Source organism: Chionomys nivalis, chromosome 26 (assembly GCF_950005125.1).
Source record: "Chionomys nivalis chromosome 26, mChiNiv1.1, whole genome shotgun sequence".
Taxonomy (NCBI): domain Eukaryota; kingdom Metazoa; phylum Chordata; class Mammalia; order Rodentia; family Cricetidae; genus Chionomys; species Chionomys nivalis.
Genome location: NC_080111.1, coordinates 1,066,505 through 1,094,189, shown reverse-complemented (window position 1 = coordinate 1,094,189; position 27,685 = coordinate 1,066,505). Strand labels below are relative to the sequence as shown.

Below are 27,685 nucleotides of genomic sequence, written 5' to 3'. Positions count from 1 at the left end.
GGACGGAGCTATCGTGATATGGTGTAGTCTAGATCTAAAAATACCTGCGGGCCAGCAAGTGGTTCAGTGGGAAAAGGCACTTGATGCCAAGCCTGACCGCCTGAATTTGATACCCAGAAGCTACATGGCTGAAGGAGAGAAGTAGCTCTTGCAGACTGTTTCTGACCCCTAAGACGATCCTCACAGTAACAAAAATTTAAATTTAATTTAAATTTAAAAGAGCTGCTTACTACTTGACTATTAATGATTTGGGTTTTTTTTGGTATTAGTTCAACAAATATGGGATAATTTCTATAAAGACTTCACGCTGGATTGTATAGGACTGAAACAAAAATCACAGGGAGACACAGGACAATGTAAGAAGCTACTTGTGTTTATTATCTGATTTACAATTGATAGAGCAAAGGAAGGTGCATTAAGAGCTATTTGACAAAGTCAGGTTCCAGATATGACACAAAGCTGTTTGCCTGGAGCCCCCGGGGCCCCATGCCATGCCTGCGGCCACCCTCAGCACTGTGCACGCTGGGTCTCTACACACTTGACAGCAGAGGTGGCCCAGACACAGGCAGTCCTGGCTCCAGATGTCAACCTAGTGTGAGAAGCTCTCACTACTGATTGATTATGACTAGGAGCTTGAATACTGTGTAAACCGTGCCTTCACTATGGGCGAGGCTCTTGGGAGCCTCCTCCATCTTCCCTCGACAGACTCTGACCATCTGTGTCAGATCAAGGGCAAGCACAAGACTGAAAAACAAAACCTACTTAACTAACACTGGTCATTAATGTCTAAGGATTTAAACCTAAGGCTATTTACATAAGATTTGGGGATCTTCAAAATTCAGGGCAATTTTAATTCTGAGCTTAAGAAGACCCTCCTAGTTGGTGACAGGACACTCAGAAGTACCTGAGAATAATCAGAAAATCCTGAAGGAGAAAGCTGGGTTCCCCATGTGCGCATGAAAGTACACACAAGCCGGTACCGTAAACAGAACAAAAGCAGGAGCAGGGTATCCGAGTGTAATAGTTCCACGGAGGAAGAACCTGCGGGAAGGCTCCAGGCCCTACTACATTTTAGAGACAGCCTGGTCTCACCAGTTCTCTGTACCAAAAATAATTTTAGGTGCACACTTCAAAATCACCAAAACCCAGTTTTAAGACAGGATTCACTTGCAGGGATAAGCACGCACCAGGACACAGTTCCTGTGTTCTGCTAGACCATTAAAACAAATTAATTTAATTTTCAAAAACCCATCTGGATCTCTTTAACCAGACATGCTCGCTCGGGGCTAAGGCAGCACCCTGCCTCTAGCGGTCACTCAGGCACTGACTATACAGAAGTGTAGAACTCTCAACACAACTTCACAAAGGCTAGCCAACTTACAGTGGTTTATGTGACATCTATGAACCTGGTTACTGAACACGCTACTTCCCTGTCAAGCCCATGCTTCCCTCCTTCCTCCTGCTCCTTTTTCGGAAGCTGTGAAGGTCCAAGCGATGGACGTGTCCTTTCTTCAAAGCCTGGAGCTTTTGCTGAGGGAGGCAGTCAGTTATTTTGAGACTTAGAAAAGCAAATTTTTTTTTAAAATGCACTGGACTATTTAGGAAACTGAAACACCAGAAATTCTTGTTTGAATGCGTTTGTGCAAGGTCGCTGCTAACCTGGAGTCCTTTGTGGATGTGTGCGTGACGATCTGTTGACAGCAGCTAGACCAGGCAAAAGGTGACTACCCTTGTTTCTGAGAAATTTATTTAGAAAAGTTTTATAAATTCTAGAAATATAGAAAGCCCATGTGTCCTTTACCATCACGTAGATTTTTGGTTTTATTTATTTTTTTAACCCTTTGAGTGCATCTCTTCTTGGGGAGGAGGTTCGAGAGAGAGAAGGAAGCAACTTTCCGTGGAAATGAAGAATTCCTCTCAAGCAGAGCGTTTGCAAGTTAAGCACCAAGAGGACCAAGGGAGAGACTTCCTGCTCTCACAGACAGAACAAGGAGTTCCCTCTTCTCCTCACATGTGACCTTCTTTCCTGAAGGACCCCTCAAGACAAAGCCATGGCCGGCCACCTTAGAAAGCAGAGCTTTCTTCTCAACTCAAGGCTCGCAACGCACTGCTGAATCCCGGGACCCGTCTCCAGGCCTCGCTTGTCTTAGCCATGAACAAGGTCCTTCTCGGCTTCTGCAGGTGCCAAGAACTAGGCAGCTGTTTTAGCCGACACGAGGAAAACAACAGAATCTGACAAACACGCTTGAGCAAGTGCCTGGGTTTCACTTCGGTTTATAATTTAATGTGCCTGAGAATTTTTGTGCAAATACATGTCATCTTTCATTAAAAATATGCATAGCACACTTTGGAAGAAGTTAGTTACGACTAACTTTTCTTAAAGATTTACAGATATAAATATACAACATAATCTAAGTACTATTGATTGCACTTCTGTTCTAAGCCTTACGGCCTCCAAGGAAATCTGAGAAACATGCATTGTGTCTGTATTCCTTGGCCACCACGCTATCCAGAAGAAACGTCCTGAAGAGCTTTCTTGATTCCCATTTACCTCCATTTCCCGTCCTAAATCCCTCCCAAGCCCGCTCACATGGTTATTTTTTAAATTTTTTGTTATGTTGTACAAAAATACAAGTTTAAAAAAACTGAAGTTTTAGTAATCGCAAATACAAAGCAATCAGGGTGGTGTTTGGCTCTCGGTGTCTGAGAGTGTTCTGAAACAGGAAAGTTTCCACTTTTGAAGCAAGGGACACAACTCCTTATTTTGCTAATGCTGTGAGCGCACCATTGGACGGGCGCACAATTTGACCGTGCATCAGCGGGGAAAGCGCCTGCAGTCCCAGTAACAGACAATGTGCTGCACCAACCCTCTGGGACAGCCTCCTACCCAGACAGCACAGCGGCGCTGTTCCTGGCTCTCCTTCCAGGCAGGCTCTTCCTGCTTGTGATCTCTAGGGACCGAGGGGCCAGCAGTTCAGTGTTACTGCCATGTTCCATAGGGCTGGATTTGTTTTTCTACTCATTTTTCATTTTCAAGGCAAGGAAACTCAGCTGGAGAAGCACGCTAACCCTTCCTTCCATGTCTGTCTCCGACCTACTCATGTCCCTACCTCCTGTTTACGACTGCATCCTCAAAGACCTCACACAAACGCCTCCATCCCCCCACGACACCCTCTCCACATTCACAGCCCTTCTGCGACTTTCCTTCGCTCTCCTTAGCCAGTTCCCATCCTCAGTGCATCCCTGTCCTTCATGTGCTAATAATTTATAAGTGAGGTCAGTCGGTGCTGAGCCTCAGTCTTCCTTCAGGATTCCCATTTTGGGTGAGGCTGTGCAAACTGGGGCTCCAAAGCCGCCCATCATGACCGGAAGGCTCTGATTCCTCCTCAGCCCACCTAGTAAACTGCCACTTGAATTTAAATAAACAGCAGACTCTGGTTTTGGAAGACCCGTTTCTGCCTCTCGGCTTTTCCCGTTCTCCTGGGGATCGGGGGTCTTGACAGCCCTGGCTATGCCCAGTCTCTTTAGCCTGTCTACCAAGTTCATCTTCAGCTGGCCAACATCGGGCGCGGTCCTTGAAGGTCTTAAGCCATACATTTCCTGCAGGAATGTTTCAGCTGGTCGGGAAGCCAAAAAATTCTCGGTGACATGGACTCGGGGTTCGAAGGGCAAGGGAGAGGAGCACGGTGACTGTGACGGGGAGTTTGGTGGCGTGGAAGGGGTGGCCAGGGCCTTGGGGCGAGGCCGCAGAAGCGGGATTTCTGAAGCGGGGCTGTGGTACACCTTCGCAGAGATGCCTCGCTCCTGCAGGAGCTTAGCTAGGCTCCGCGTGCTACTGAGTGTTATGGTGGAGTCGCGCCGGTTGGTGATGGCTTCACCAATGCTGAGCCGGTAGGACATGGCAGGGGAGTTCACAGCCGGGCTGGAGGAGCTGCTCCCACCACCTCCACAGGACAGTGACGGGAAGCCGGAGCTGGAAGAAAAGAGGGAGCATGCTCAGGGATCAGGAACCCCAAGTTGGCACTTAATGTTTGCTGTTTGCTCTGCTCCATCAAGAAAATGCACTAGAGTGCTCAGCCTTGTATGGAAAGCAACCTTGCATCTGCACGGGGATGGCCAACCAGCTGGGTTCTGAAGGCAGTCTTTCCAACTTCATTGCACTGAAACACAGTGTAATTGCTAACTGCCGTTTTCTCGGGTAGTATTAACCCTAAACAACAGTAAAACAGGGCTATCCATAAACAGCACTGTCAGTTCTTCTTAGGAATGTGTATTTTTAGGAAATTATGAATTAAAAATAATGAAAAGCTTTGAAGCTACTAGATCTTGTTTCTTATTTTGTGCTTAGTTAAGAAAAAAGCTAAATAAATCATATATTTACAGTCACGGTGGAATGGAAGGGTTCATCTTTCGTCAGCTTTACTCATGAACAAATGTTACCAGGGTTTAATACATTTTCACTGGTAAAAGATAATACACGTATCACAGTATCAAGAGTTTCAAAGATTGTGACAAGTATGAGATCAATAAATTAAGTAACAACTTTCCAGAGCTCTAACTTGTGCAGAGGACACAGCACTTGTGAACGTCTGACTTCCTGTTTAGAGCAGCCTGGTCAGAACCTCAGCTCTGACGCCACTTCCTGCTCAGAGCCTCAGCTCTCACCCCACTTCCTGCTCAGAACGTCAGCTCTCCCCCCACTTCCTGCTCAGAGCCTCAGCTCTGACCCCACTTCCTGATTAGAGCCTCAGCTCTCACCCCACTTCCTGCTCAGAATGTCTGCTCTCCCCCCACTTCCTGCTCAGAGCCTCAGCTCTCACCCCCACTTTCTGCTCAGAACCTCTGCTCTCACCCCCACTTCCCGTGACAGGTGTGTCAGGGATGGGGGAGGTCCTGTGACAGGTGTGTCAGGGATGGAGGAGGTCCTGTGATGGGTGTGTCAGGGATAGAGATGGTCCTGGATAGGTGTGTCAGGGATGGAGGAGGTCCTGTGACAGGTGTGTCAGGGATGGAGGAGGTCCTGTGACAGGTGTGTCAGGGATGGAGGAGGTCCTATGACAGATGTGTTAGGGATGGAGGCGGTGGTCCTGTGACAGGTGTGTCAGGGATGTAGGAGGTCCTGTGACAGGTGTGTCAGGGATAGAGATGGTCCTGTGACAGGTGTGTCAGGGATGGAGGCGGTGGTCCTGTGACAGGTGTGTCAGGGATGGAGGAGGTCCTGTGACAGGTGTGTCAGGGATAGAGATGGTCCTGTGACAGGTGTGTCAGGGATAGAGGCGGTGGTCCTGTGACAGGTGTGTCAGGGATGGAGGAGGTCCTATGACAGATGTGTTAGGGATGGAGGCGGTGGTCCTGTGACAGGTGTGTCAGGGATGGAGGAGGTCCTGTGACAGGTGTGTCAGGGATAGAGATGGTCCTGTGACAGGTGTGTCAGGGATGGAGGCGGTGGTCCTGTGACAGGTGTGTCAGGGATGGAGGAGGTCCTGTGACAGGTGTGTCAGGGATGGAGGCGGTGGTCCTGTGACAGGTGTGTCAGGGATGGAGGAGGTCCTGTGACAGGTGTGTCAGGGATAGAGATGGTCCTGTGACAGGTGTGTCAGGGATGGAGGCGGTGGTCCTGTGACAGGTGTGTCAGGGATGGAGGAGGTCCTGTGACAGGTGTGTCAGGGATAGAGATGGTCCTGTGACAGGTGTGTCAGGGATGGAGGCGGTGGCCCTGTGACAGGTGTGTCAGGGATGGAGGAGGTCCTGTGACAGGTGTGTCAGGGATGGAGGCGGTGGTCCTGTGACAGGTGTGTCAGGGATGGAGGAGGTCCTGTGACAGGTGTGTCAGGGATGGAGGAGGTCCTGTGACAGGTGTGTCAGGGATGGAGGAGGTCCTGTGACGGGTGTGTCAGGGATGGAGGAGGTCCTGTGACAGGTGTGTCAGGGATGGAGGAGGTCCTATGACAGATGTGTTAGGGATGGAGGCAGCCTTGTGATAGGTGTGGTACCTAACACCATGCAGCCTGGTTCACTTTGGGCACAAACAACCTCAGGGGAGTCACTTGCTAGCTGTCGGCCTCTGGATCAGTCACCTGACTTTTCTGTGCCTCAGTTTCCTTTCTATCCAGCATAGTCTGTCTACTTCAAAGAGTTATGATCAAATGGGAAAGTGCAATGTCAAAACAGTCCAAAGACAAACAGTCTGTGACTACAGAACACTACTTAAAACCCTGGGAACTTAAGAAGGAGACCTGTGAAGCCCCTGCTTTCCCAGGCCCTCTTACCTAGGGGTGACCTGGGTGATGTCAGAGGGATGTAGGATCCTACAGGTGGTGAAGGTGAATGTGGAGTTTGTGCATGACAGACACTTCCCTGGGTTCGCAGTTGCAACTGAAACAGAGACTTTTAGGAAACCAAACACAGAAAAGAAAGACGAGGTTAATAACATAAAAGGCCCATCATTATTCTGTTAGCAATACAGCGTTTGTCAGCTGCCTTGTGTCGTAGAAAGCAAATGGAAACAGAATATATGTAGACTATGCTAGTATTAACTGATTAGTGTATAACTGAACTTCCAGTACTTTGAAATTATAAATGAAAGGATTAAAAATAACTCAGACATGAGAAAAAAACACATTAAAAAAATAAGATCTAGTTATGCAGGTGCCTAGGTCAAGTCACTCTCCTGGTTCTTAAAGCATCGCATGTTGACTCTAGAAAACTTCATGATCATTTGAGGATGAGGCTTTCTTTTTTTGATGGGATTGACATTTGCATGCCGGCACAAAAGCAATGATGGGTGAAAAATTCTGGTTCCTTAGCACAAATCAAGGCAGTGACACCAGATTACACTTGCACTCTTCACCCTTATCTAGTCAAAGTCTGGTTTACTGAAGAAGGTTTCTGATGGAGTGAAATTATCATGAAGCCTTCAATCTTTTTGCTGTGCAGTATGTGAAAATGGGAAGTGCGCACTAAGTTCCCCTGCTGCCTACAATGCAGCCGATACAAACAACAGTCACCTACAGAAAAGCATTTGTGCGGCTAAGTACAACACACACGCTATAGTAAGTCAGACTTGGGAATCTGGCAGGCATTTCCTTGGGGGTGAAAAGCTGTCAATACTTACTACCAAGCTTCGAGTGAAAATCAGTTTTGGAAACTTACATCCACGACTGAGCATGAGAACACCCTAACAGCCTTTCATGCTGAGGTAGTCAGTGGTGACGTCAACACATCATCTAATGGGAAGTGTCAACATCTGGGTACTGTCTGAATGACCAACAAGGTCAAAGTGTGGAAGAAACACTTTTAATGAAACCCAGAATGAAATGCATTGCTAGGGTTTCGGAGTCCACATTGCTGTAACTATTTAAGAAACTACCATTTACCAAGTTTCTATCTGAGTTCAAACAACATCCATAATTCTTGAAGACTATTAAAATATTTTTATGTTCTAGCTGCATATTCATATGAGGGTGTACTCTTCACGTTGTTCATCTAAACAACATTGCGACAGACTGAACACAGAAGTTCATGAGCGTCTTCTATGACGTCACAGATTAGACTTGCAAAATTGTAAAACAAGACCATTTCCTTACTATGTATACTATAGTTACTTTTCAGAAAACAGTATTTGCATAACAGAATTTTTATTTATTTATTTTGTTTTCTTTGAGACAGGGTTTCTCTATTTAGTCCTGACTGTCCTGGAACTTCCCCGGTAGACCAGGCTGACCTCCAACTCAGAGACCCACCTGCCTCTGCCTCCCGAGTGCTGGGATTAAAGGCGTGCGCCACCGCCAACCAGCTCAGAATTTTTATTCTTAAATAAGCTAATTTTTTTTGGTAAGTTCTCAGTTTTTATTTTAACTTAATTAGTATCAACTGACATAACCCATATAGATAAACCTGGAGGCTCACGGACTCATAAGAGCATCAAGGGCCCTGAAAACAAAAGGCTTGCAAACTACTAATTAATTGATCTGATCCATTTCTCTTCCCAATTTAGTTTGCAGGCTTGTGGGATAAAATGGAGAAAATTAGGAACGTCTGCGATGCTACAGATTTCTACTGTCTTCTTTCTGCTACTGAGTATGCGCCAGAAAGATGGCGCAGGGGTTGCCGGGTAGCCACTGCAGGACCACGCAATGCGCTGTGTGCGAGGCCGTGTGTCTCACCTGTAACCGGTCCACCTGCTGAGGTGATGGGTGGCAGGAAGATCCCTGTTACTGGCGTGGGAGCTGCAGGTTTCTGCTCCACGTGAAGCGGCTGCTGGACCTGGAAAGTGATCCCCTCCTCCTCATCCTCCTCTAAATCTGAGAGGTGGTAGGTGACCTCCTCGGGCATCTGGGTGAAGCCTTTGGTGATGACCCCTGGTCGCGGGTCAAGGATGGTTCCCAAGTTTGGTTGAGCGAGCTGCTGCCAGTGATGGAGAGTCTGCGATCCTGGACAGACAAGCAGGGGACGCTAGCGTTACATTTCCCACAGAGCCTCAGTCTGGAAGAAGCTAGAGTTATGTGAGTCATGGCAATAATGATAAAGACAGTGATTTGGTTTCGATGTTTTGATAAAAGTTGTAAATTTAAGTATAAGATCTCTGTAGAAAATGACATGGTGTTGGACGTCTGAGCAATAGCTTTTCTTTTTAAGATTTATTTATTTATTATGTATACAGAGTTCTGCCTGCATGCATGCCTGCAGGCCAGAAGAGGGCACCAGATCTCATTACAGATGGTTGTGAGCCCCTGTGTGATTGCTGGGAATTGAACTCAGGACCTCTGTGCTGTTAACCTCTGAGCCATCTCTCTAGCCTGCAATAGCTTTTCTATTTCAAAAGATAGTCTTCAAAGGGACATCTAAAGAAGAGGAGAAAAAAAAAACAAAACACTACTTTTAACAGGACCCAGGCTGCTCGGGCAGGAGGGAGGCCACGGACCTTAGAGGCGGCTGCCCGCTCCAGGTGATGAAAACCAGGGTTCACCTGGCTTAGTCTACAAACTCAGAAGCAAATGCTGGGCACTTAGGTCAGAAAATAACTTGGATTTCTTTCTGCACTTCTCTACTTGTTCATGACTGTTTCCCCTGAACTCCCAGGGGAGCAGGAAAACGGAGGTGACAGGGTGGAGAGCACATCCCTTAGCTCCAGCCTGCCGGATGCTGACAAAGGTCATCCCTTGTCCGTGTACCAGATGGAACATCTAATTGTGTCACTATGGGGATGCCATCCTGGAATTGGCAACTCTAACCAATACCTGGAGTCCCTACAGGCAGCCTACTCAAACTTTTGTTTAATAAAAAACTTTTTACCACAGGACCAGAGAGTCACTCAGGAACCATCACGATCTCCTAAGACAGATATTTATTCTGATTTTAACTTGCATTTTAGATAAAAGTGAAGAAGAAAGAAGTACAGGCATGCACGCATGCCCCTGTGTCAGTGACACCCCTTGGGTTGAGTTCTTTGCACGAGGAGATGCAGTAGTAGTGACCACATCCTGTTGGGCTCACCATGGTAACTGCTGTCAGTGATTTTCCACAGCAACCATTAGGAAAAGCCTGCTTCCCTCTTCTGCTGACACCGCCACACAGACAGACAGACAGACAGCTTGTGCACACAGTGCTCTCGTAACTACTGGACAGATTTCAATTCTAGGAGGGACATCTAACGTACACACGGCTTCTAAAAGCTGCTGTGGACTGATTACCTTCTAAAGGCTTGACGATTTGCAATTTTTCTGGCATGAAGCCTCGAAGGCAGCTGGCACTGCCAAGGTCTGTGGTCTCTGACTGGTCAGTGCAGAATGAGTCGAGGGTCCCAGTGGGGGCGTCGCAGTTACTGACTTCTTCCTTCTCGGCCAGAACCTGGATCTTCCGCTCCCATTCTTCGGCGAAGAACTGCTTCTCACTTAAGTAGTTCTGTCTTCGCAGGCTAAGGCGATGCAGTGCCGTAGCCAAATCGCTGTCCTCAGTGGGTCCTGGGTGGCTGGTGGGCTGCGAGTTCCTGTGGGAAAATCACATTTGCTGACGAGACTGGAGGCTGTGTTCACAGTCTAGACCTCTGCTTTCTACAGAGCTTTCTGCTCCACGGACTGACCTCACGAATGAGCTGCTTTTAAGCTATTTGAAATACAGAAAACAAAAACCATCAACAATACTATATACCACTGTGTCTTTTCCAATTGTCCTTGCTAACTTTTCCATTCCATTTAATGATGAAACTGCAGGCATGTCTTCTTTTATGTTCAGGTGAGAGTCTCACAAAGCCAAGTATTACTAGAGTCACCGAGGGCAGGAGGTTCACTGTTTTACTGTGAATGAAGGGAAGTGCTAGCCATGAACTATCCCATGCTACTAATCACAAAAGGTAATAGGGCATGGTGGGACATGCCAGAAAATCTAGCACTCAGAAGACGGAGGCGGGAGAATAATGATTTTGATGGCAGCCTGGGCTGCACAGGAAGTTCAAGGAAGGCTGTCTATACAATAAAACACCCACCAAAAGCAAACAACGACAGATGAAAAAAAAAAAAAAAGGAAGGAAGGAAGGAAGGAAGGAAGGAAGGAAGGAAGGAAGGAAGAAGACGGGAAGAAAGTTAAGTGATGCTGAAAAGGTATGCAAAAATTTAGTCTGGGCCACAAACATCCCCCATTTATATACGCAGAATATTTAAAAGAAAGCAAGGATTATAAATGATAAAATATCGCATCCTCATGGGTCTCTGGAACTGGGAGGAGGCTCAGAGCTGATGAAGCAGGAATGGGTCCCCCAACCTCTGCAAGGGAATGAGTGTGAGTCTGCCAACCCCGTAGGGATGCAGGCCCACAGCCGGTACCCGGGCTTACCCCGGAGCCTCCATGCTGCTCCCTTGGCTCAGGAGTGCTTTGTCCTCCGCTTGCTGGATGCCGGACTCAAAGGGTTTTGCTGTCATGATGACACTTGAGCGGTTGGAGCCTGGGATGGGGAGCAGGGCTGGGAAGGTGACGGAGCGGCCCCGAGTGTCATTGGCAATCTTGACAGTGTCAAACACCCGTTTCTGCTGGGCCCTGTCAAGGAGAGAAGCATTCATTTCTGCCGCTGTCACCCACTAGAGGGCACCCATGAGACCAACGGTGAAAATAAACTTTGGTCCAGGAGGGCTCCCTCCTGAGAGGACATGGTCCACAGTCACTCCTGACTGCCACTCCTCACTCTAGATTGTCGTTTCATTTCTTCCCTCAGTGTCCAGGGATCGAACCCAGGACCTCACTTGGCCTCGCAAGCCTCCACCACCATTGCATTCTGGCCTGTGGCTCCTTTGGGATTTCCACCGCAACGGTGCAGTGACAGCCCTGTGACCTGTGCTTAATGCAACGGTGCAGTGACAGCCTGTGACCTGTGCTTACTGCAACGATGCAGTGACAGCCCTGTGACCTGTACTTACTTTTGTTTAAACACAGATTCCTCATCCAAACTCAGCTTTTTACGCATGGTCCCTTCAATCTCAGCTGCCAACGATTCCTAAAAAAAGGAGTTTAAGATTTGTAAAGTGACTACCACCCTCAAATGAATTAACAGCCTATACAGTGTGTATTTTTATGATTTATGACATAATAAAAGGAAATACAAGAAAATGCAGACTAAAATTCAAAGGGGGAAGAGCGACGGTGGAAATAAAAACTCGTGAACAAGAACCAACTACCTTTTCCTGACGCATTTTTCTAAGGTGGCAATGGACAACACCCATAGATGAGAAGTCAATATTGCGTATGTAGAGAAACAAACACAGACAGTCTGACAGTCTCAGACCATGGCAAATCTGTCAAACACTTTCCTCCCATTCTTGTAATTTGTATGGTTTTGATAATTTGCTCAGAGATGAGGATTCGACTGGCATGGATGTCATGCTTCGTGGGTTTGGACTGAGGGTGGCGGCTCTGCAGGGACTGAGCACCTGACTTTTAACATCCAGAGATGCACAGACGGAAGGACAGATATGCACTCTGAGGTGTGCATGGAATACATCTATCCCCGACCTGACTGCCTGTGAGAGTCCAGAAGCCACGGCACTTCAGTGGTGATGGCACATCTGGCACCCAGGTCTGCTGAGGAACATCTGTTTACGCTGTGTGAAGATGCATCACCGTGATTGGTTAATAAAGAGCTGGAAGGCCAATAGCTAGGAGGAGAGAAAAGGGGGGACTTCTGGGCAGGCAGAGGAACCCAGGATGAATCTAGGTGCACGAGAGACGCCCTCTGGACACTGAAGAAGCCAGACACATGGTACAGAGCAGAGGTAACCAAGCCACGCCACAGATATAGATTAACAGAGATTAATCTGCTATAAGAGCTGGCTGGGGAAAAGTCTAAGCTAAGGCCAAGCTTTCACAATTAATAACAAGTCTGTGTCATTACTTGGGGCTGGTAGTCCAAGAAAGTTCAACAAGAAAGCTTGCTACACAGGCTTTGGACTCAGAATGTCATTTCTCAAAGTTATCAAAGCTCCTTGGAGCAATGGCTGATTGGGTAGCTGTGTTTCCCACGCCTCCCCACTTCATTTCCTTTTGTAGTTGATGGGAATTGGAAGCGACTTTGTAGGGTCGTCTTTCCTTTCCACCGTCTGGGGCCTCGGTTGACCTGAGGTCGTCAGTCATGGTGGGTTATATTTTACGCACTGACCCATATTGTTTGTTTTTTAAAATGTGCATTTATCTGGCAGTGTGGGAACTGAACTTGGGACCTCGTGCATGCTAGGCGAGTGCTCTGCCACTTACAGCTCCAGCATTTTGTGTTTTAATTTTTGATTTTGAAATAGTTTGAAACTTAGAATAAAATTCTAAAAAAATAGTACAAAGAATTCTTATGCATTCTTCACATGCATCACTAATATATTTGGTATTTCCTCTCTCGGTGGTTTTTGTTGGTTGGTTGGTTTTGTTGTTCTTTTTCCTGAACTGTTTTACAGCAGGTCTCAGATATTCCTGTGACTACTTAGTGCTTAAGTTTCTGTTTACTAAAGACAGGGACAGAGTTTAGTAGAGACAAGGACATGCCTGATAATGGCACTAGAATCGTCTGTTATTACAACCCTGTCGTTCATCCGCAGAGCCCGGTCAGATTTTCCCAGTTCTCCCAACAATGCCTGTTAGTCTGGGACTTGTGTGTTTATTTCCTCATTATTTATCCAGGCATTCATTTCAAAGGGGTCTCTCGTTTCGAAGTTAGCTCGGCTCAGCTGATCCTCTTGCCTCAGCCTTGACTTCTTGAGATCACATGTGCAGGCCACGGCACCCAGCTCCAAAAACGCTCTTTGAAGGATATGTTTGGGGTCTATCAAGATGGCTTAGTGGTCAAAGGCCTTTGCCACGCAAACCTGGAAGTTTGTTCAATCCCCAGACCCCACTTGAAAGAAGCATAAGAAATAGAACCAGAAAGAATGACCAGGAAAGGAAGAAAACAACTGTTGATAGATGTTAGCGAATGCGTGCACGCGCACACACGCACACTCTCACTGTGTTCTACCATTCCCCAAATACTGTTTATTTATTTATTTATTTTTAAAAATTTATTTATTTATTATGTATACAATATTCTGTGTGTATGCCTGAAGGCCAGAAGAGGGCGCCAGACCTCTTTACAGATGGTTGTGAGCCACCATGTGGTTGCTGGGAATTGAACTCAGGACCTTTGGAAGAGCAGGCAATGCTCTTAACTACTGAGCCATCTCTCCAGCCCCCCAAATACTGTTTATTAACGAATTAAAAAACTCAGCGTTCCTATCTGCAAGAGCCTTACCCTCTAGGTGGAGTTAAACCACCAACAAACTTGTACTCGGTAGAGTCGCGGTGTTTACAGTGTGCCCAAGGCTCACCCGGCAGAGAACGCCTCTAGACAGTTGTCGTAGTCAGAGTTTCTACTGCTGTGACAGATCACTGTGACCAAAAGCAACTTGGGGAGCCAAGGGCTATTTCACCTTAGGGATGATGAGGCTAGTGGCCAGGGAAGTCAGGGCAGGAATCGGGAAGCAGGAGCTGGTGCAGAGGCCGTGGTGACTTGCTTCTCCTGTTTTCTTCAGGACCGGTGGCCCAGGGATGGCCCCAGCACAGTGGTCGGCCCTCTCTCATCAATTGTTAATTAAGAAAACACCCCACAGGTTTGCCCATTAGCCTATCATCTGGAGGGATTTTCCCAATCGAGAGTCTCTCTCCCCGAATTACCCTAGCCTGCGTCAAGTCGACAAGCTGTCTTCTGACCTCCATATGTACACACGACACGTGACAGGTTCATAGACATGTACATACTCTAAATGGGGGTAAATTTAAAAAAAAAAAAAAAAAAAAAGAATGTAGCCAGGGAGATGGCTCTACGGGCAAAGATTTGCTTACATTTCTGATGACCTGAGTCCACTCCCTGGATCCACATCACGGTGGCAAGAAAGAACCAGCTTCTACAAGTTCTTCTCTGACCTCCGCATCCATGTGATGGATCATGTGTATTAAACACACGCAAAGCAAACAGACATACAGATTAAAAAGCATGGCCTAAGTGGTGGGTCTAAGGTAGGGGAACCTCATTTGAGTGATCTGCGGCACACAGATCAAAATCCAACTCCCTTAGACTTTACCTCCAACACCGCAGCGAGTCTAGACTATCATCTGAAACATTTAACACGAGTGATAAGGAAGATGTGGTACGCAGATTAAATCCTGACTCCGTAACTGCATCCCCGAAGCAGGAACAAAGCATGTTCTCTCTTTTCCAGCTACCTGACGGCATTATAAGCCACAGCGCACTCTGGAGACAGAACGCAGGCTTCTCTCCCCCTTCTAAAGCACATGGCGGCTTCTTGTCTCTTACCCCCGTGAAAACTCCGTAAGCCTGTGAGAAGCCGAGGTGAGCGGCGGGGCCACACTTGCTGCGAAGCTCTTTTATTTCTTCTTGGGACTCGTGTAACATCCCCAGACATTCCATGTTTCTGTCCTGTAAGTCATGAAGCTGAGGGGGAAAAGCAGCACAGTTACAACCTCTCCAGACAACCCTGTCAACTGTGAGCCCTGGAGGAAGGAGCCCTGAGGGTATTAATTTATGTATAAGTCATTCCAACAAAATGGTTCTAAAGCAATCTCAACCACATTCACGTTAAGGATCTGAGCTGTCTTGGGCAAGTGCTGTAAGAACCTGAAACCTTTAAGGGACAAGATCAAGAGTCTAGAGAGTATGTCCCATCACCCTAAACAAGCCCCTCCCCCCGCCTTGTTTGGAAGCCTTTTACAGCAGCTGATAAAAGCTCAGAGTGCATTAACTGAAAAGACTTCCCACGTGTAGCGTGTGTCCAGCTCTTCGGGGTCTGCAGGGCTGGGGATGCTCATCTAAAACGTACATCACCCCACCTCTCATTCTGAGAGACTTGGCAAAGGCCTCCCTCCTTCTTTCTTTTCCATGTGCTGCAAAGCCACCCTGAAGGAGGAAGACCAAGAGACACACGAATGCGTGGTCCATTAGTAAACACCGGAAGACCAGCAGGTGGGGCAGAGGCTGGCGGGCTGGGGCAACATTGGTACCAGGCCCTGCCACACCATCAACCTCGGCAAACATCAAGGCCGCGTTGAGAAAGCTGGTGTGAGACATTCTTGCGTAAAGAGGAACCAGGGATTCCACCTGTCAGCCTTGATAAACTGTGGACACCGGTCAGTGGGCAGACAAGTAAATGAGGGAAATGCTGCCCAGAGCAGATCTGGAGCTGCTCTCCTCATTGGTGTGGTGTGAAGCTTGGAGTGTGTGTGTGTGTGTGTGTGTGTGTGTGTGTGTGTGTGTGTGTGAGAGAGAGAGAGAGAGAGAGAGAGAGAGAGAGAGAGAGCTCCCTAAGCAGCCTGTCTTGGTGAAAGCTAAATGCTTCACCAGAAGGGCTGAAGAGACTAAGCTGCTGGGGGCTGCTCTGTCCACACACAGGGAGGTTCATTAAATGCTAATAAATCTTCATAAAATAAAACGTGCAGTTGAGGTGGTGGAGGCATACGGAGTACTGGGGAGACCAAGGTGGGAGGATCTCAAATTTGGGAATAGCCTGTGCTACAGAGGGAGCTCCATGCTAGCCTAGGCCACAGAGCAAAGATAATTACACCGAAATAAGAATGTCCCTGTGAGCCGGTCCCTGTGAGCCGGGCGGTGGTGGCGCACGCCTTTAATCCCAGCACTTGGGAGGCAGAGGCAGGTGGATCTCTGTGAGTTCGAGACCAGCCTGGTCTACAAGAGCTAGTTCCAGGACAGGCTCCAAAACCACAGAGAAACCCTGTCTCGAAAAAACAAACAAACAAACAAACAAAAAGCCGGGCGGTGGTGGCGCACGCCTTTAATCCCAGCACTCGGGAGGCAGAGGCAGGTGGATCTCTGTGAGTTCGAGACCAGCCTGGTCTACAAGAGCTAGTTCCAGGACAGGCTCCAAAACCTCAGAGAAACCCTGTCTCGAAAAAACCAAAAAAAACCAAAAAAAAAAAAAAAAAAAAAAAAAAGAATGTCCCTGTGGCTCTCACAGCATGACCCAGGACTCTCTTTAAAGCTTGCTGTTCCCAGGGAGTCTTACAAACGCTGAACTACCACGGAGTTAAATTAGTATATAGTTATACAGAAAGGCTGTAAGAGATTTTTGCTATTTCGCTTACATACATGCAAAATTATTTTCTATTAGAAATCACCTTACCAGGCTAGTTAACATATACTGATAAAAAGTCTATATTGAGTGGATGACCCAGATATAAACACAGTTACAGCCACTTTGTTTTTGACAGATGGCAAAAACATATATTGAAGAAAGACAAAAAAAATCCACAAAAATCCCAGCGTCTTTGACAAAAATGGTGCTGGGAAACCTGTGTGTGCCAATACAGAACCAGAACAGGGTCCTGCTCTCACCCTGCACAAAAACCAACTCCAAAACGATCAAAAGCATGACCGTCAGACCTGAGACTCTGAGACCGTAAAAGGGAAAGGTAGAGAAGAGAGTTGAAGACACAGGCACGGGCAAGGACTTCTTCAACAGGTCCCAGGCACTCGGGAGATCAACAAATGGGACCTCCTGTGATCAAGAGGCTTCCGCACAGCAAAGGAAGCAGCTAATCAGCTAAGAGACTGTCAAAGGACGGGGAAAACCTTGGCCAGGGATGACCTCACAGAGCGTTAACGTCTACAGTACACTATGAAAACTAGACAAGAAACCAATCAATCAAATCAATCAGGTGATCAATAAAGGAGCTAAGGAAACCAAGCCCTCAAAACACGAGCCACAAACAGCCAATAACACACGAGACATGTTCAGTCTCACTGGCTGCCAAGGGAACGCGAGACAAAATGATACTGAGATTCCGCGTTACCATAGCCAGCATGCTACCCGTAGGAGAGCAAGCAACAAATGCTCACAAGGAGGTGGACAGAAGTGAACCCTTCGGCAGCGACGGTGGGAATGTGAGTCAGCCCGTCCACTATGGAAATCTGCCGGAGGTTCTGCAGAAAACCAAAGAGAGACCCACCATGTGACCCTGCCGCCAATCTGTGCCTTTGCCAACAGACTCCAAGGCAGCATATCAGAGACACTTGCTCACCAGGGTTTGCTGTAACAAACAGACCCCACTTCAGTATATCACAGACACTTGCTCACCAGTGTTTACTGTAACAGACTCCACGGCAGCGTATCACAGACACTTGCTCACCAGGGTCTGCTGCAACACTACGCACAACAGACACACTATGGAACCAGTACGCATCTAAAACAAAGGCACAGTTCAAGAACACGCGGGTACACACAGTGCAATGCACGTCAGCCGTAACTCAGAACAAAGTTATGTCATCTGAAGAAAAAGGGAGACAGCCAGAGAGAGGCAATCACACTGAGTGAATTAAAACAGCCTCAGAAGACAAATCTGTTTCCCCTCATTTGTGGTTTTTAAAAAAAATAGCTACATAAAACCATGTGTGTATATGCGCCCCAGGAGAAGGGGTGAGACTAACTAGAGGCGCTAGGGGGACAAGAAGAGTGGAGGAGAAACGTGAAGGTGGGGACGGAGGCAGTGAGCCTGGCGTCTGATACACACTTCTACGAGAAAAGCTCTCAAGTCCTATAGTCTTAAAGGAAGCCAGGTTTTCTCTATTACTCAAGAGGAGGGCTGCCATGATCAGCTTTAGAAACAAGACTTTTTAAAGCTTTAATTCTCGGATCTCATGAACTTCATCTTAACTATTTACTGCTGCTGCTGGACTCCAAATGTGGCCGTTCTCTTCTGCGACTCTGAGAAATGTGAACGACAGCCCCATCTCCCCGTGCGCTGCAAAGACAGAGGAGGCCTCATTACCTCCATTGTCAGCTGTCGCTGGGCATCTTTGGAAGCCTGCAGGTGAAGTCTGAGCTCTTCCTTCTCGATGACATGCTAAGGACACAGAAGAGGGACACGTGAGGCATTCCTTTAGAAGACATACTAAGAGTCTCTATCTGGGGTGCCGTCTTAGGCCTACGACAGTGACCCCAGCAGAGGCCAACTAGAGTAATAGTGTAAGCAGAACACAAAATACATTTGCTCAGAGGATATGGACCACTGACATCAAAACTTCGAGAAAATCTGATGTGTTTGCAAAAATAATTAGCACTTCAGAGTTCTTTATGATATTTTAGCAGAGGGCAATACTGAAAGAACAGAGTAAAGCGGTTAACAGGGGAGAGGCGGGTGAGGGAGCACTTGGCAGACGGCTGTGCACCGGGAGAGTGCAGGACAGAACTGAGGGAGTGCACGCACCTCTTTAAGCTTGTGCTGCAGATCCACGATCTGAGACAGCAGGGACGAGATCTCCTCCTGGTATCGGAGCAGCTCATCACTCTTGCCCGACAGTTCTTCCGTCATTCTGGACATCTGCGCGTTGGTTTCACCTAGGAACAAAGCCAAAGTTTAGAAGTCAGCACAAAGGTGCTGATTTAGGACAACCAGGGTTGAGCTGTCCTATTGCGGCTCCAGCCTAAGTATATCCTGGCTTCCCGATAAGTCAGGGTGCCCCTGCAACACTACTGTAACATATTCCCCTACAGTTATGCTTTGATCCTCTAAGTTTGTTTGCAGAGTGTGGTGCCCAGCATGGTGGTGCTGAGGTGACAGAAGGCTTGTCAGGTGGAGCTCAGCAGGAGGAATTAGGGCCCTTGGGTGTTGCCTTCGGAAAGGTTCAACGCTGGTCTCTCCACGGGGGCTAGTTCCCTAAACAGCAAGCTGTTGCAAACAGGACTAACTCGTGTGTTTGGCTCCTTCTGCATACAGTCAAATCCATTCCTGTTCTACATCACGTTTAAACAGTTAGGGGACCTTGCTTTGCTTCATAAATAGGCCCACGGCAGACAATTTGTAGATATTTGCAGATACATTTGCAGACCAAGACAACAAGCACTTATAACTGTTTCTATGGAGACCAGGGGTCTAATTTGGAGATAATCTCACCAAACTTCCCGAAGCCGAGTGACGATGTTGCTACTCACGAAGTTCTTTAACGCAGTCGTTGACCAGCTGCTGCTCCTTCTCTTCATAGGTGAAGGTTTCTGTCTTGATGTGGCAAGCCTTCAGGGAAGGGGAAACAACAACCATTGACGTGACAGGTCTTCCTAATGAATCTGAAGCCAAAGCTACAGAAAGCTTTGCCGCTTGAACATCCACCTTCATTGCTTATAAAGGAAATGAAGGGATCCCATCGGGTTTGAGCGCTCACAGAACAAGGACTAGAAAAGGCGGGACAGACGCCTCCCTTGACTCCGCGCAGGGCTTGCACCTGCCTGCCCATGCATTGCATCTCTGTTGGCTGCATCTCTATTTGCACCTGCCTGCCCATGCATCTCCATCTCTACTGGCTGCATCTCTAGCTCAGAGAAAACGCCACCTGCTTACGTAGGATGCGCTTGCTCCATGGCCCTTTACAGACCCGAGGAATCTGTAATGTTCCCACATGACCCTTCTCAGCCAGCTTCTGTTAACCACACACGATGGGCACACTAGGCTGCTGCCTCTTATCTGCCTGCAGGCTCCTACCCGCTTCTCAGCAAGGCCTACGACAGCAAAAGGCACAGCACTAACTGAGATGTATTTCTTCTCCGTATTACCCAGACCCGACCACGTAGCAGTAATGGGAAGGGAAGCGAGCCGCACCTTGGATCGAAGGGCCATGTTCTCTTCCTCCAGTTCCCTGAGCTTTTCCTGCAGCATGTCCAGTTGCAGCAAACCTTGCGATAAGCTGAAGGACTCATTGAACCGAAGAGGCGTGGAGCAGCTGGAGTCGGTCTCACTCTCCTCAGAAGCAATGGAAACGATCCGGAGCAGTTCGTCCTTCTTGGACAGCTCATGCTGCAGCTGGTTAACCTGCACACAGACTGCGATTAGCGCATCCTACACTGCTCACATGCAAAACGGCTTCTAATTCACGGAGCCACTGCTTTTCACCATAAAAGTCCTCCCCACCACATCCGCTGTTAGACAGGAGAGCAACAAACACTACGCACTTCCTCAGCTACCCAGCTGGGCCCTCAACTCCACAGATACAGCGTCTTCCAGAGCATGTGTGAAGAAAGTCAATTTTCAGACTCGGTAAAATAGTAATACAGGACTCTTCAAAGCCTTACAGCATACCTTACTCTAAAACCCATGCCCAGGACCTGATCTTCCTGCCAGCTAGCTGGGGAGAACGGTGAACCTTTACATGCTAGACACTGAAGTCCCCAGCAACTGAGCTGCACACCCTCAATGCTCCTATTTTTTAAATTTATTTCGTGTTTTAGCTTTTGAGATACAGTTTCTTGATAACTCTCCCAGGCTGGCCTTGAACTTGCAGAGCTCCTGTCTCAGCTGCAGAACAGCTATGAGGACAAGCCTATGCCACAGAACTTGTGACGACTTGTGTTTTTAACCGGTCTCTGACTATGTAGATCTTCCCACTGTAGATACCCTCACTTCTAGGAAATCAATATTTTCAACTTAAAGGACCAGATGCATTCACAAAATAAAACAAATTATTGCTGGGCATGGTAGTGCACACCTTTAATACCAGCACTAGGGAAGCAGAGGCAGGTGAATGTCTGTGAGTTCAAGGTCAGCCGAGTCCACATAGTGAATTCTAGGCCAGTCAGAGCTATATGATAAGACTGTTTCTTTAAAAAAAAATTATAGGAAACTTGAAATTTATCTACTCAACGTGACAATGAATTACTTCTTACATTTATTGATATAGAATACATAATACATGTATTTTTAAATTTACATTTTTCTTTTTGTTTTGGTTTCTGTGTACGAAGCATTTGGGTGTTTTAACATCACAGGCTGTCAAACGAGAACACTATTACCCCTTTTGTAGCCTGTTGGTCAGTGGAGTCCACAGACCCTGAAATATTACAGGTTGTGGCCATTGCCCTTGATCACCCCAGAACTGGACGGGAAGACCCCACCGCTGAAGGTGATCCAGAGACTCGAGTCACTGGGCATGGAATTGAGTGGTGCTCACCTGGAGGTCCCACCCTACTGGCTACTTCTGACAGGGCTGTCAGGTGTGCTCACCTGGAGGTCCCACCCTACTGGCTACTTCTGACAGGGCTGTCAGGTGTGCTCACCTGGAGGTCCCACCCTACTGGCTACTTCTGACAGGGCTGTCAGGTGTGCTCACCTGGAGGTCCCACCCTACTGGCTAGTTCTGATAGGGCTGTCAGGCGCTAGCCTCACAATGGGCACAAAGGAAATCATCCCCTTACACAGCCGAGGACCCTGCCACCTACAACAACAACCAGCCCAACAGCGGCACAGGCGTCATGGGAGACATCAGTCACTCTCTGAGTAGATTCAAAACTTGTTCCACAAGATGGAACTCACATGTGACAGCATGAAGTCAGTCAGGGTCGAGAACCCATGGTCAGGTAGGTCACAGGCCTAGGGGAGGATCCATTAATTTCATCCAGCTAGACAGATATGGTAATATACTAACTCCTAACGATCTAAGCTTCATTTTTCAGTATATATATAAAGTCAAGAGCTACTGGTGTCACCTGCAGTATTTCAGGAATACCTAAGGAAATACACTTATCCACTGCAGAAGACCTTCTTATTACTACTCCCATTCCAAGCACAAGGTCAAAGGCTTACTTGATCAAAGGCTTGTCCCAGCTGCTCCTCCAGGGCTTCATTCTGCTCAGATAAGACATGGTTCCTCTTCAGGAGAGCTTGCCCAATCCGAGCAGCTAGCTCTAGATCTCGATCCCTCTGCAAAGCAACAAACACACTTTTTCTATGAGTATTTAAAAAAAAAAAAAACAGATAGCATATTAGCAATTCTGTAGTGAAATTTGCTAATATTAAGAAAAGATCTCCTATAAAGCATAGAGATTCATTTTACAACCCTAATAAATAAATGGACATGGGGCCAGGCACATAGGTAGGGTTTAGTAAACCTTAGTCAGGTAGGTAACTATGTAATTCTGAATTAATTCATAGTTACACATCTCGGTATTAAGTAAGGTTTTTCTGACATCCTATCCGTTATGGCCATCAAACTAACTTTGCAGTTAGAACTTTAAGAAGCCAGGAAACCAAGAGAAGCTTAGATATGGGGGTGGGGGCTGTGGATGTAAATCAACAGGAAGAATGCGCTTCCAATACTTGGACTTTGGGTCAATATCCAGTGCATCCCCCAACCTCCGACACCCAAAATAAAAATTAGGGTGGATGGAGCCTGTGTTGGAGTCCAGCCAACACTTGGTGAGTGTGTCAAGTATGGCAAGGACACACATTAGGAGTTTAGGATGTGGGTCGGTTCCATTTAGGGGAGACCCTATGCATCCAGGAGCAGCAGCTGAGAGGAAGGCCTGGCCTAGAGCCCAGTCCACAGCTAGCGCAAGAGGATAGAATTGGAGGCTGGAAATTACGAGGTCACAGGCTTCTACCTCGAGTGTGTAAAAGGGAGTCTAGGAAGCTGGGGTAATGACCAAGGCGTGTGGCGAGGCCAAGCGACGGGCGTTCTATCTGGGTAGATCCTGATATTAAGCAAGGGTAAGGGAGATCCCATCTGGGGATGATGAGGGCCTTACTTGTACAATGGAAAACTACTGTTAATACACCTTTAACTGCCTTCTACGTGAATATGAGCTGCTTACATTAATAATTAGATGGATAAAATTAAGCTTCTAACTTTTCTCTAATACATGAAAATCGATCACTTCAGGGCAACTCTTCTCACTTCGATATGAGCCAAGTGGCACGTATGGAAAGCATCCTGAGGAGACATGTATGTCAGAAAGTGTCCCACAAGATCAACTGAAACTGGAGAGAACGTGACTGCCTGCCAATTGGCAAAGACAGAGCACACGTGCTCCAACTCCCACATGGGGCTGGAGAAAACGCTCAGTGAAGAGCACTGGCTGTTCTCATAGAGAACCCAGGTTTGGTCCCCAGCACCCATGTGGTGGCTAGCGACCACCTGTAATTCTAGTTCCAGAGGATCTGATGCCCTCCTGACATCCGCAGGTACTTACTGTACACACACACAAATCAGGCAAAACCCCATATACGTTAAACAATCAACAAACAGATAATAAAAAAACCCTTAAAACTTCCACAGGCAAATATGGAAATAATGGAAATAATGGCCTGAGGTGGAGGTGAGTAGGAGACGCTCCAAATTGCGGGGATTAACTAAACCACAGATGCTTTTTCAACGGCAGCTTGGCCTAGGTGATTTTGGGGGTGGACGTACAGCTCAGCGGTTAAGGCTTTGGACTGCCCTTGCAGAGGGTCCAGATCCCAGCTGCAAGCAGTCACACAGGCAGGTCACACGACTCACAAGTCCAGCTTCCAGGGATCCAGTGCCTTCTGACCTCCCAGGGCACTGCACTCAAGACTGCTCCCCGGCCCCAGTAATTACAAATAAAAATACAAGCTTTGTAAACAATCAGAGAGGTCAGTCGGCATTGGATCTGCCCATCCACACATATCATAATAATGAGCTTCAGGAGATCCATTCCACTTTGGGAAGTCGGCTGGGTATCACCGGTTCAGCTGTGTTTACATCTTATGTAAAACACCCTAGAAATCAGGTTGATCATCATGGTTTAGCTGTGCGAACCAGGTACAGTCTGAATGAGCCTCACGTTTTAGTTTTTTATACTGGAGAAAGAAATGATATATTCATACCTCTGCCAGGAGATGTGTGACCATGTCAATGTCATTGTAGGTTTTGGTCATCTGTTCCACTCTGTCTGTGCCTAGAACTGAGGCAGTCAAGACAACTATTTAGAGGCTTTCCACACACCAGAAAACACGTGGTACTCATTAAAATCCCAAGTACCAACAAAACCCCCAGATTTCTAAAGAAGTCATTCAGGAGAATAAAAATACAAAAACAGAAAAAGAACAAGCGTTGAGGTATAATATCCAAGATGCACCAACCATTACAAAAAAAGTACGCACATACAGTAAATTGAGAGTGTGCCAAGGGTCACGTGTCAATCAGGTCCTGACTACTTCTTTTACGTCTTTCACCCCTAGGGAGATAAGTTTGGTCCACTCACATCTGAAGGTGTGAGCTGGGAATCCAGTTACCTACTTTATAGTTGGATCAGTTAAAGTTACTGAAGAACAGCTGGGCGGTGTTGGTGCACACCTTTAATCCCAGCGCTCAGGAGGCAGAGGCAGGCCTGGTCTACAAGAGCTAGTTCCAGGACAGCCAGGTCTACACAGAGAAACCCTGTCTTGAAAATCCAAAACCAAAACAAACAAACAAAACCAACAAAAGTCCTGATGAGTTAAGCTGCTGTCACAGAATCGAATTACAAAGTTCTCACAGACTTAAAACTCAAGAAACAAAGAGAGATGGTAACACAGATTAGTTTTCTTCTAAAGTAAATTTCCAGAGAAATATCAGCAACCAACCAGGAGCAGCACTAAAGGACTCAGTGTGGTGTGTACAGACACATGCATACAAGTGTAACAGTGATATTACTGAAGAGGAGGTCATGAATTTGAGAGGGTACAGGAACTGGAGGGGGCTAGGAAGAGGGTGGAAGCAATGTAAAACTCTAAAAATAATTAATATTTTTAATAAAAAAGACAATCTTGAGAGCCTTAATTTAATTTACTTCAGTTAAACTATTAAGGGCAGAAATCCATTTTTATTTGGCCTTCTTGATATTTCAAGTTTAATCAGTATTTACACCCCCAACACTCCCTCCCCGTCTCTTGTGCACACACACGTACATGCACACGCACACATACGCGCACACACACACACACGCACGCACGTGCACACACACGCACGCACACACACATACACGCACGCACGTGCACACACACGCACGCGCGCACGCACACACACACACACACACACACGAGCACGCGCGCGCACACAGTTCGAGGAAACCGCCACCCAGAGCGGGTTAATAATTTCTATGCAATGAGCACTCACGGCAATCATTCTCCAACACAGTCTGTCATTAAGAGACACGAGGGCACAATGGCTTATCTGGCGAAGGCGCCTGTCGCCAGGTTCAATGACCTGAGTTTGAACCCTATTCCCACAAGTTGTCCTCTGACCTCTACACTAGATTATGGTATAAGGGCCTCTCCCTACTATAAATAAATACATGCAATAATAATAATAAAAAAAAGCCACCTAAAATGCTCACTGGGAAAATGTGTAAGATTTGATGTAATCTTCCAAGTAAGTCAAATTTCAAATTATAGGAATTTCACAAACATTAATGCGGAGCTCAGAGGCTTTTATTACACAGTTTGACAGCGACCATGTACATAACATCTTTATACTTGACAGGTAACGGAACAAGTAAAAAAAAGTGTAAAAAGGAAAACCAAACTACAATAAAATGGAAATAAGTCTCTGTGCTTGGGACAGGTCTGGCTCAGTTTGTCATCTCTATGGATCACTGAGTGTGAAGACCACTACATGGCTCCCATGAGCCTCTCTTTGGCGTGACGGGAAGTGCTTAGACGCATGCCCGGAATCCCTGGCGCTCAGGTGGAGGCAGCATGGTCAGGGGTTCTGACCGACTACACAGTACGCTCAAGGCAGTCCAGGCTGTAGAGCAGCCCGCCTTTATAAACGAAAACACGAAGTACGTATGTGTCTAAGAATTATGCTCTTTACAGAATGGCGTGATTCCTGCGACTGTATTTGATAGGGGAAGCTAGGAACCAAAAAAAACAGACAAAGTCAGGCAATCATAAATAACTGCACTGTTTTTAAAACAGTTCTAGTCTCTCTCATAGTCTCTCTCAGGTGACAGACAAAAGCAGGGTAAACTCAGTCATAAGCATGGCAACAGATTCTTCTCCCAGTCACAAGCACTACAACAGTTCCTCTCTGCCTGTCAGGTCAGGTTGAGTTACAGCAGGTAGACACGGGACAACGGCTGTTAGATGCTCACTGACTTAAAAGGTGATACTAAGATATGGCCTGTCTTTATCTCCACGCACAAACTCTGATGGGTCACAACAAAACCACAACAACCACAACAACCACCACCACTTACTCATGTAGCGGAACGTCTCCTCGGCAAGGACGGGAGACAGGGTCTCCGGCGCATCCTGAGGCTGGTGCTGGTGTGAAGACTGCGCCCAGTCTTGGTTCTCGTAGAGAAAGAGGGAGTCGACCCTGAGCTTATACTGCGGCAGCTGCTCTTCCAGCAGGTTCACCAGCTCGACTTCGGGGAGATCCTCGCTGGAGCAGACATCTGGGAAGAAGAGAATCACTGTAGATGAAGCTAGTGTGTTCCATCTGCCCGGCTGCAGGGAAATTAGCTTCGCAAAAGTAGGAGACCAAGGATGTGTTAGACGAGATCATCTCTCCCGACTTATTAGTGTCTTCTAGTGACACCGAGGAGGTTTGAGTTCCAGCCTCCAGCTCTCCATCTTGACCTGGTGATGAACTATGACAAACACTCATAACGTTGGTACACAACACCTGGCTCAGGTGGAGACTCTGACTAGATGCTGGCAGTGTCACTGTGCACACGGAGGTCAGAGGACGCGGGGGCGTTGGTCCTCACCTCCTACCCCGTTTGCTGCCGCTGTGTAGAGTGCCAGGCTGTACAGCCCGTAGCCTCAGGGGACTTTTCTGTCTCCAGCCCTCATCTATTGCACCCGGTTCCTCGTGCGTGGGCGTGTGACAAGGGATTCACCGCCTGAGCCACTGCCCCAGCCTGGCTCTTTTTACTGTTGCTGTACTGCTGAATCTTTAGACTCTAGCATGGTCAGTGTTAACTGTCAGCCTGGCAGAACCTGCCATCACCTGGGACACGGACCTCTGGAAATGCCTTCCGGGGGTTACTAGAGGATGCACACAGAAAGTCTCACGCATTGTCTCTAACATACCAAACATACCTCTATCCAGAGCCTCGGTTCCCCAGCTGCCCACTGTCCTGTTTTTCAGTTTTAGTATTAGAAACTACGTGGGCTTTGGCATCAAATCTAGTGTCTAGATCTGACTCCTCCACACATTAGTGATGGGATATTAGACACAAGACTCATCCCTCCTGAGCCCATTCCCCACACATTCACAAAATGAAGAGGATCTATTACATCCGAGGTCACACTTGGCACACAGTAGGCACCACTGCGTACTGCTGATGTCACTAATCTCTCCTCTCACAGGCTGGCTCTGAACACAGTAGGGACTCTCTTGTATGTCTGCTCCTGGCTTCCTCCCAGATTT

General features: G+C 47.2%; 1 protein-coding gene across 1 annotated transcript in view; it reads right to left on the bottom strand.

Moving 5' to 3' along the window:
* Positions 1 to 363: 363 nt before the first annotated feature.
* The window catches only part of Trak2 (trafficking kinesin protein 2), a 56,259-nt gene continuing 28,937 nt past the window's right edge, over positions 364 to 27,685 (bottom strand). Inside the window, exons 3-16 of the mRNA XM_057758449.1 lie at positions 26,505 to 26,705; positions 24,151 to 24,227; positions 22,108 to 22,224; positions 20,131 to 20,340; positions 19,470 to 19,548; positions 18,745 to 18,875; positions 18,307 to 18,381; positions 14,822 to 14,959; positions 11,409 to 11,485; positions 10,831 to 11,031; positions 9,693 to 9,988; positions 8,166 to 8,432; positions 6,270 to 6,387; positions 364 to 3,973 (exon numbers count right to left, since the gene is read on the bottom strand). Of these exons, the coding sequence (XP_057614432.1) occupies positions 3,295 to 3,973; positions 6,270 to 6,387; positions 8,166 to 8,432; positions 9,693 to 9,988; positions 10,831 to 11,031; positions 11,409 to 11,485; positions 14,822 to 14,959; positions 18,307 to 18,381; positions 18,745 to 18,875; positions 19,470 to 19,548; positions 20,131 to 20,340; positions 22,108 to 22,224; positions 24,151 to 24,227; positions 26,505 to 26,705 (2,666 nt within the window). The 3' untranslated portion in view covers positions 364 to 3,294. The remainder of the gene's footprint in view (positions 3,974 to 6,269; positions 6,388 to 8,165; positions 8,433 to 9,692; positions 9,989 to 10,830; positions 11,032 to 11,408; positions 11,486 to 14,821; positions 14,960 to 18,306; positions 18,382 to 18,744; positions 18,876 to 19,469; positions 19,549 to 20,130; positions 20,341 to 22,107; positions 22,225 to 24,150; positions 24,228 to 26,504; positions 26,706 to 27,685) is intronic.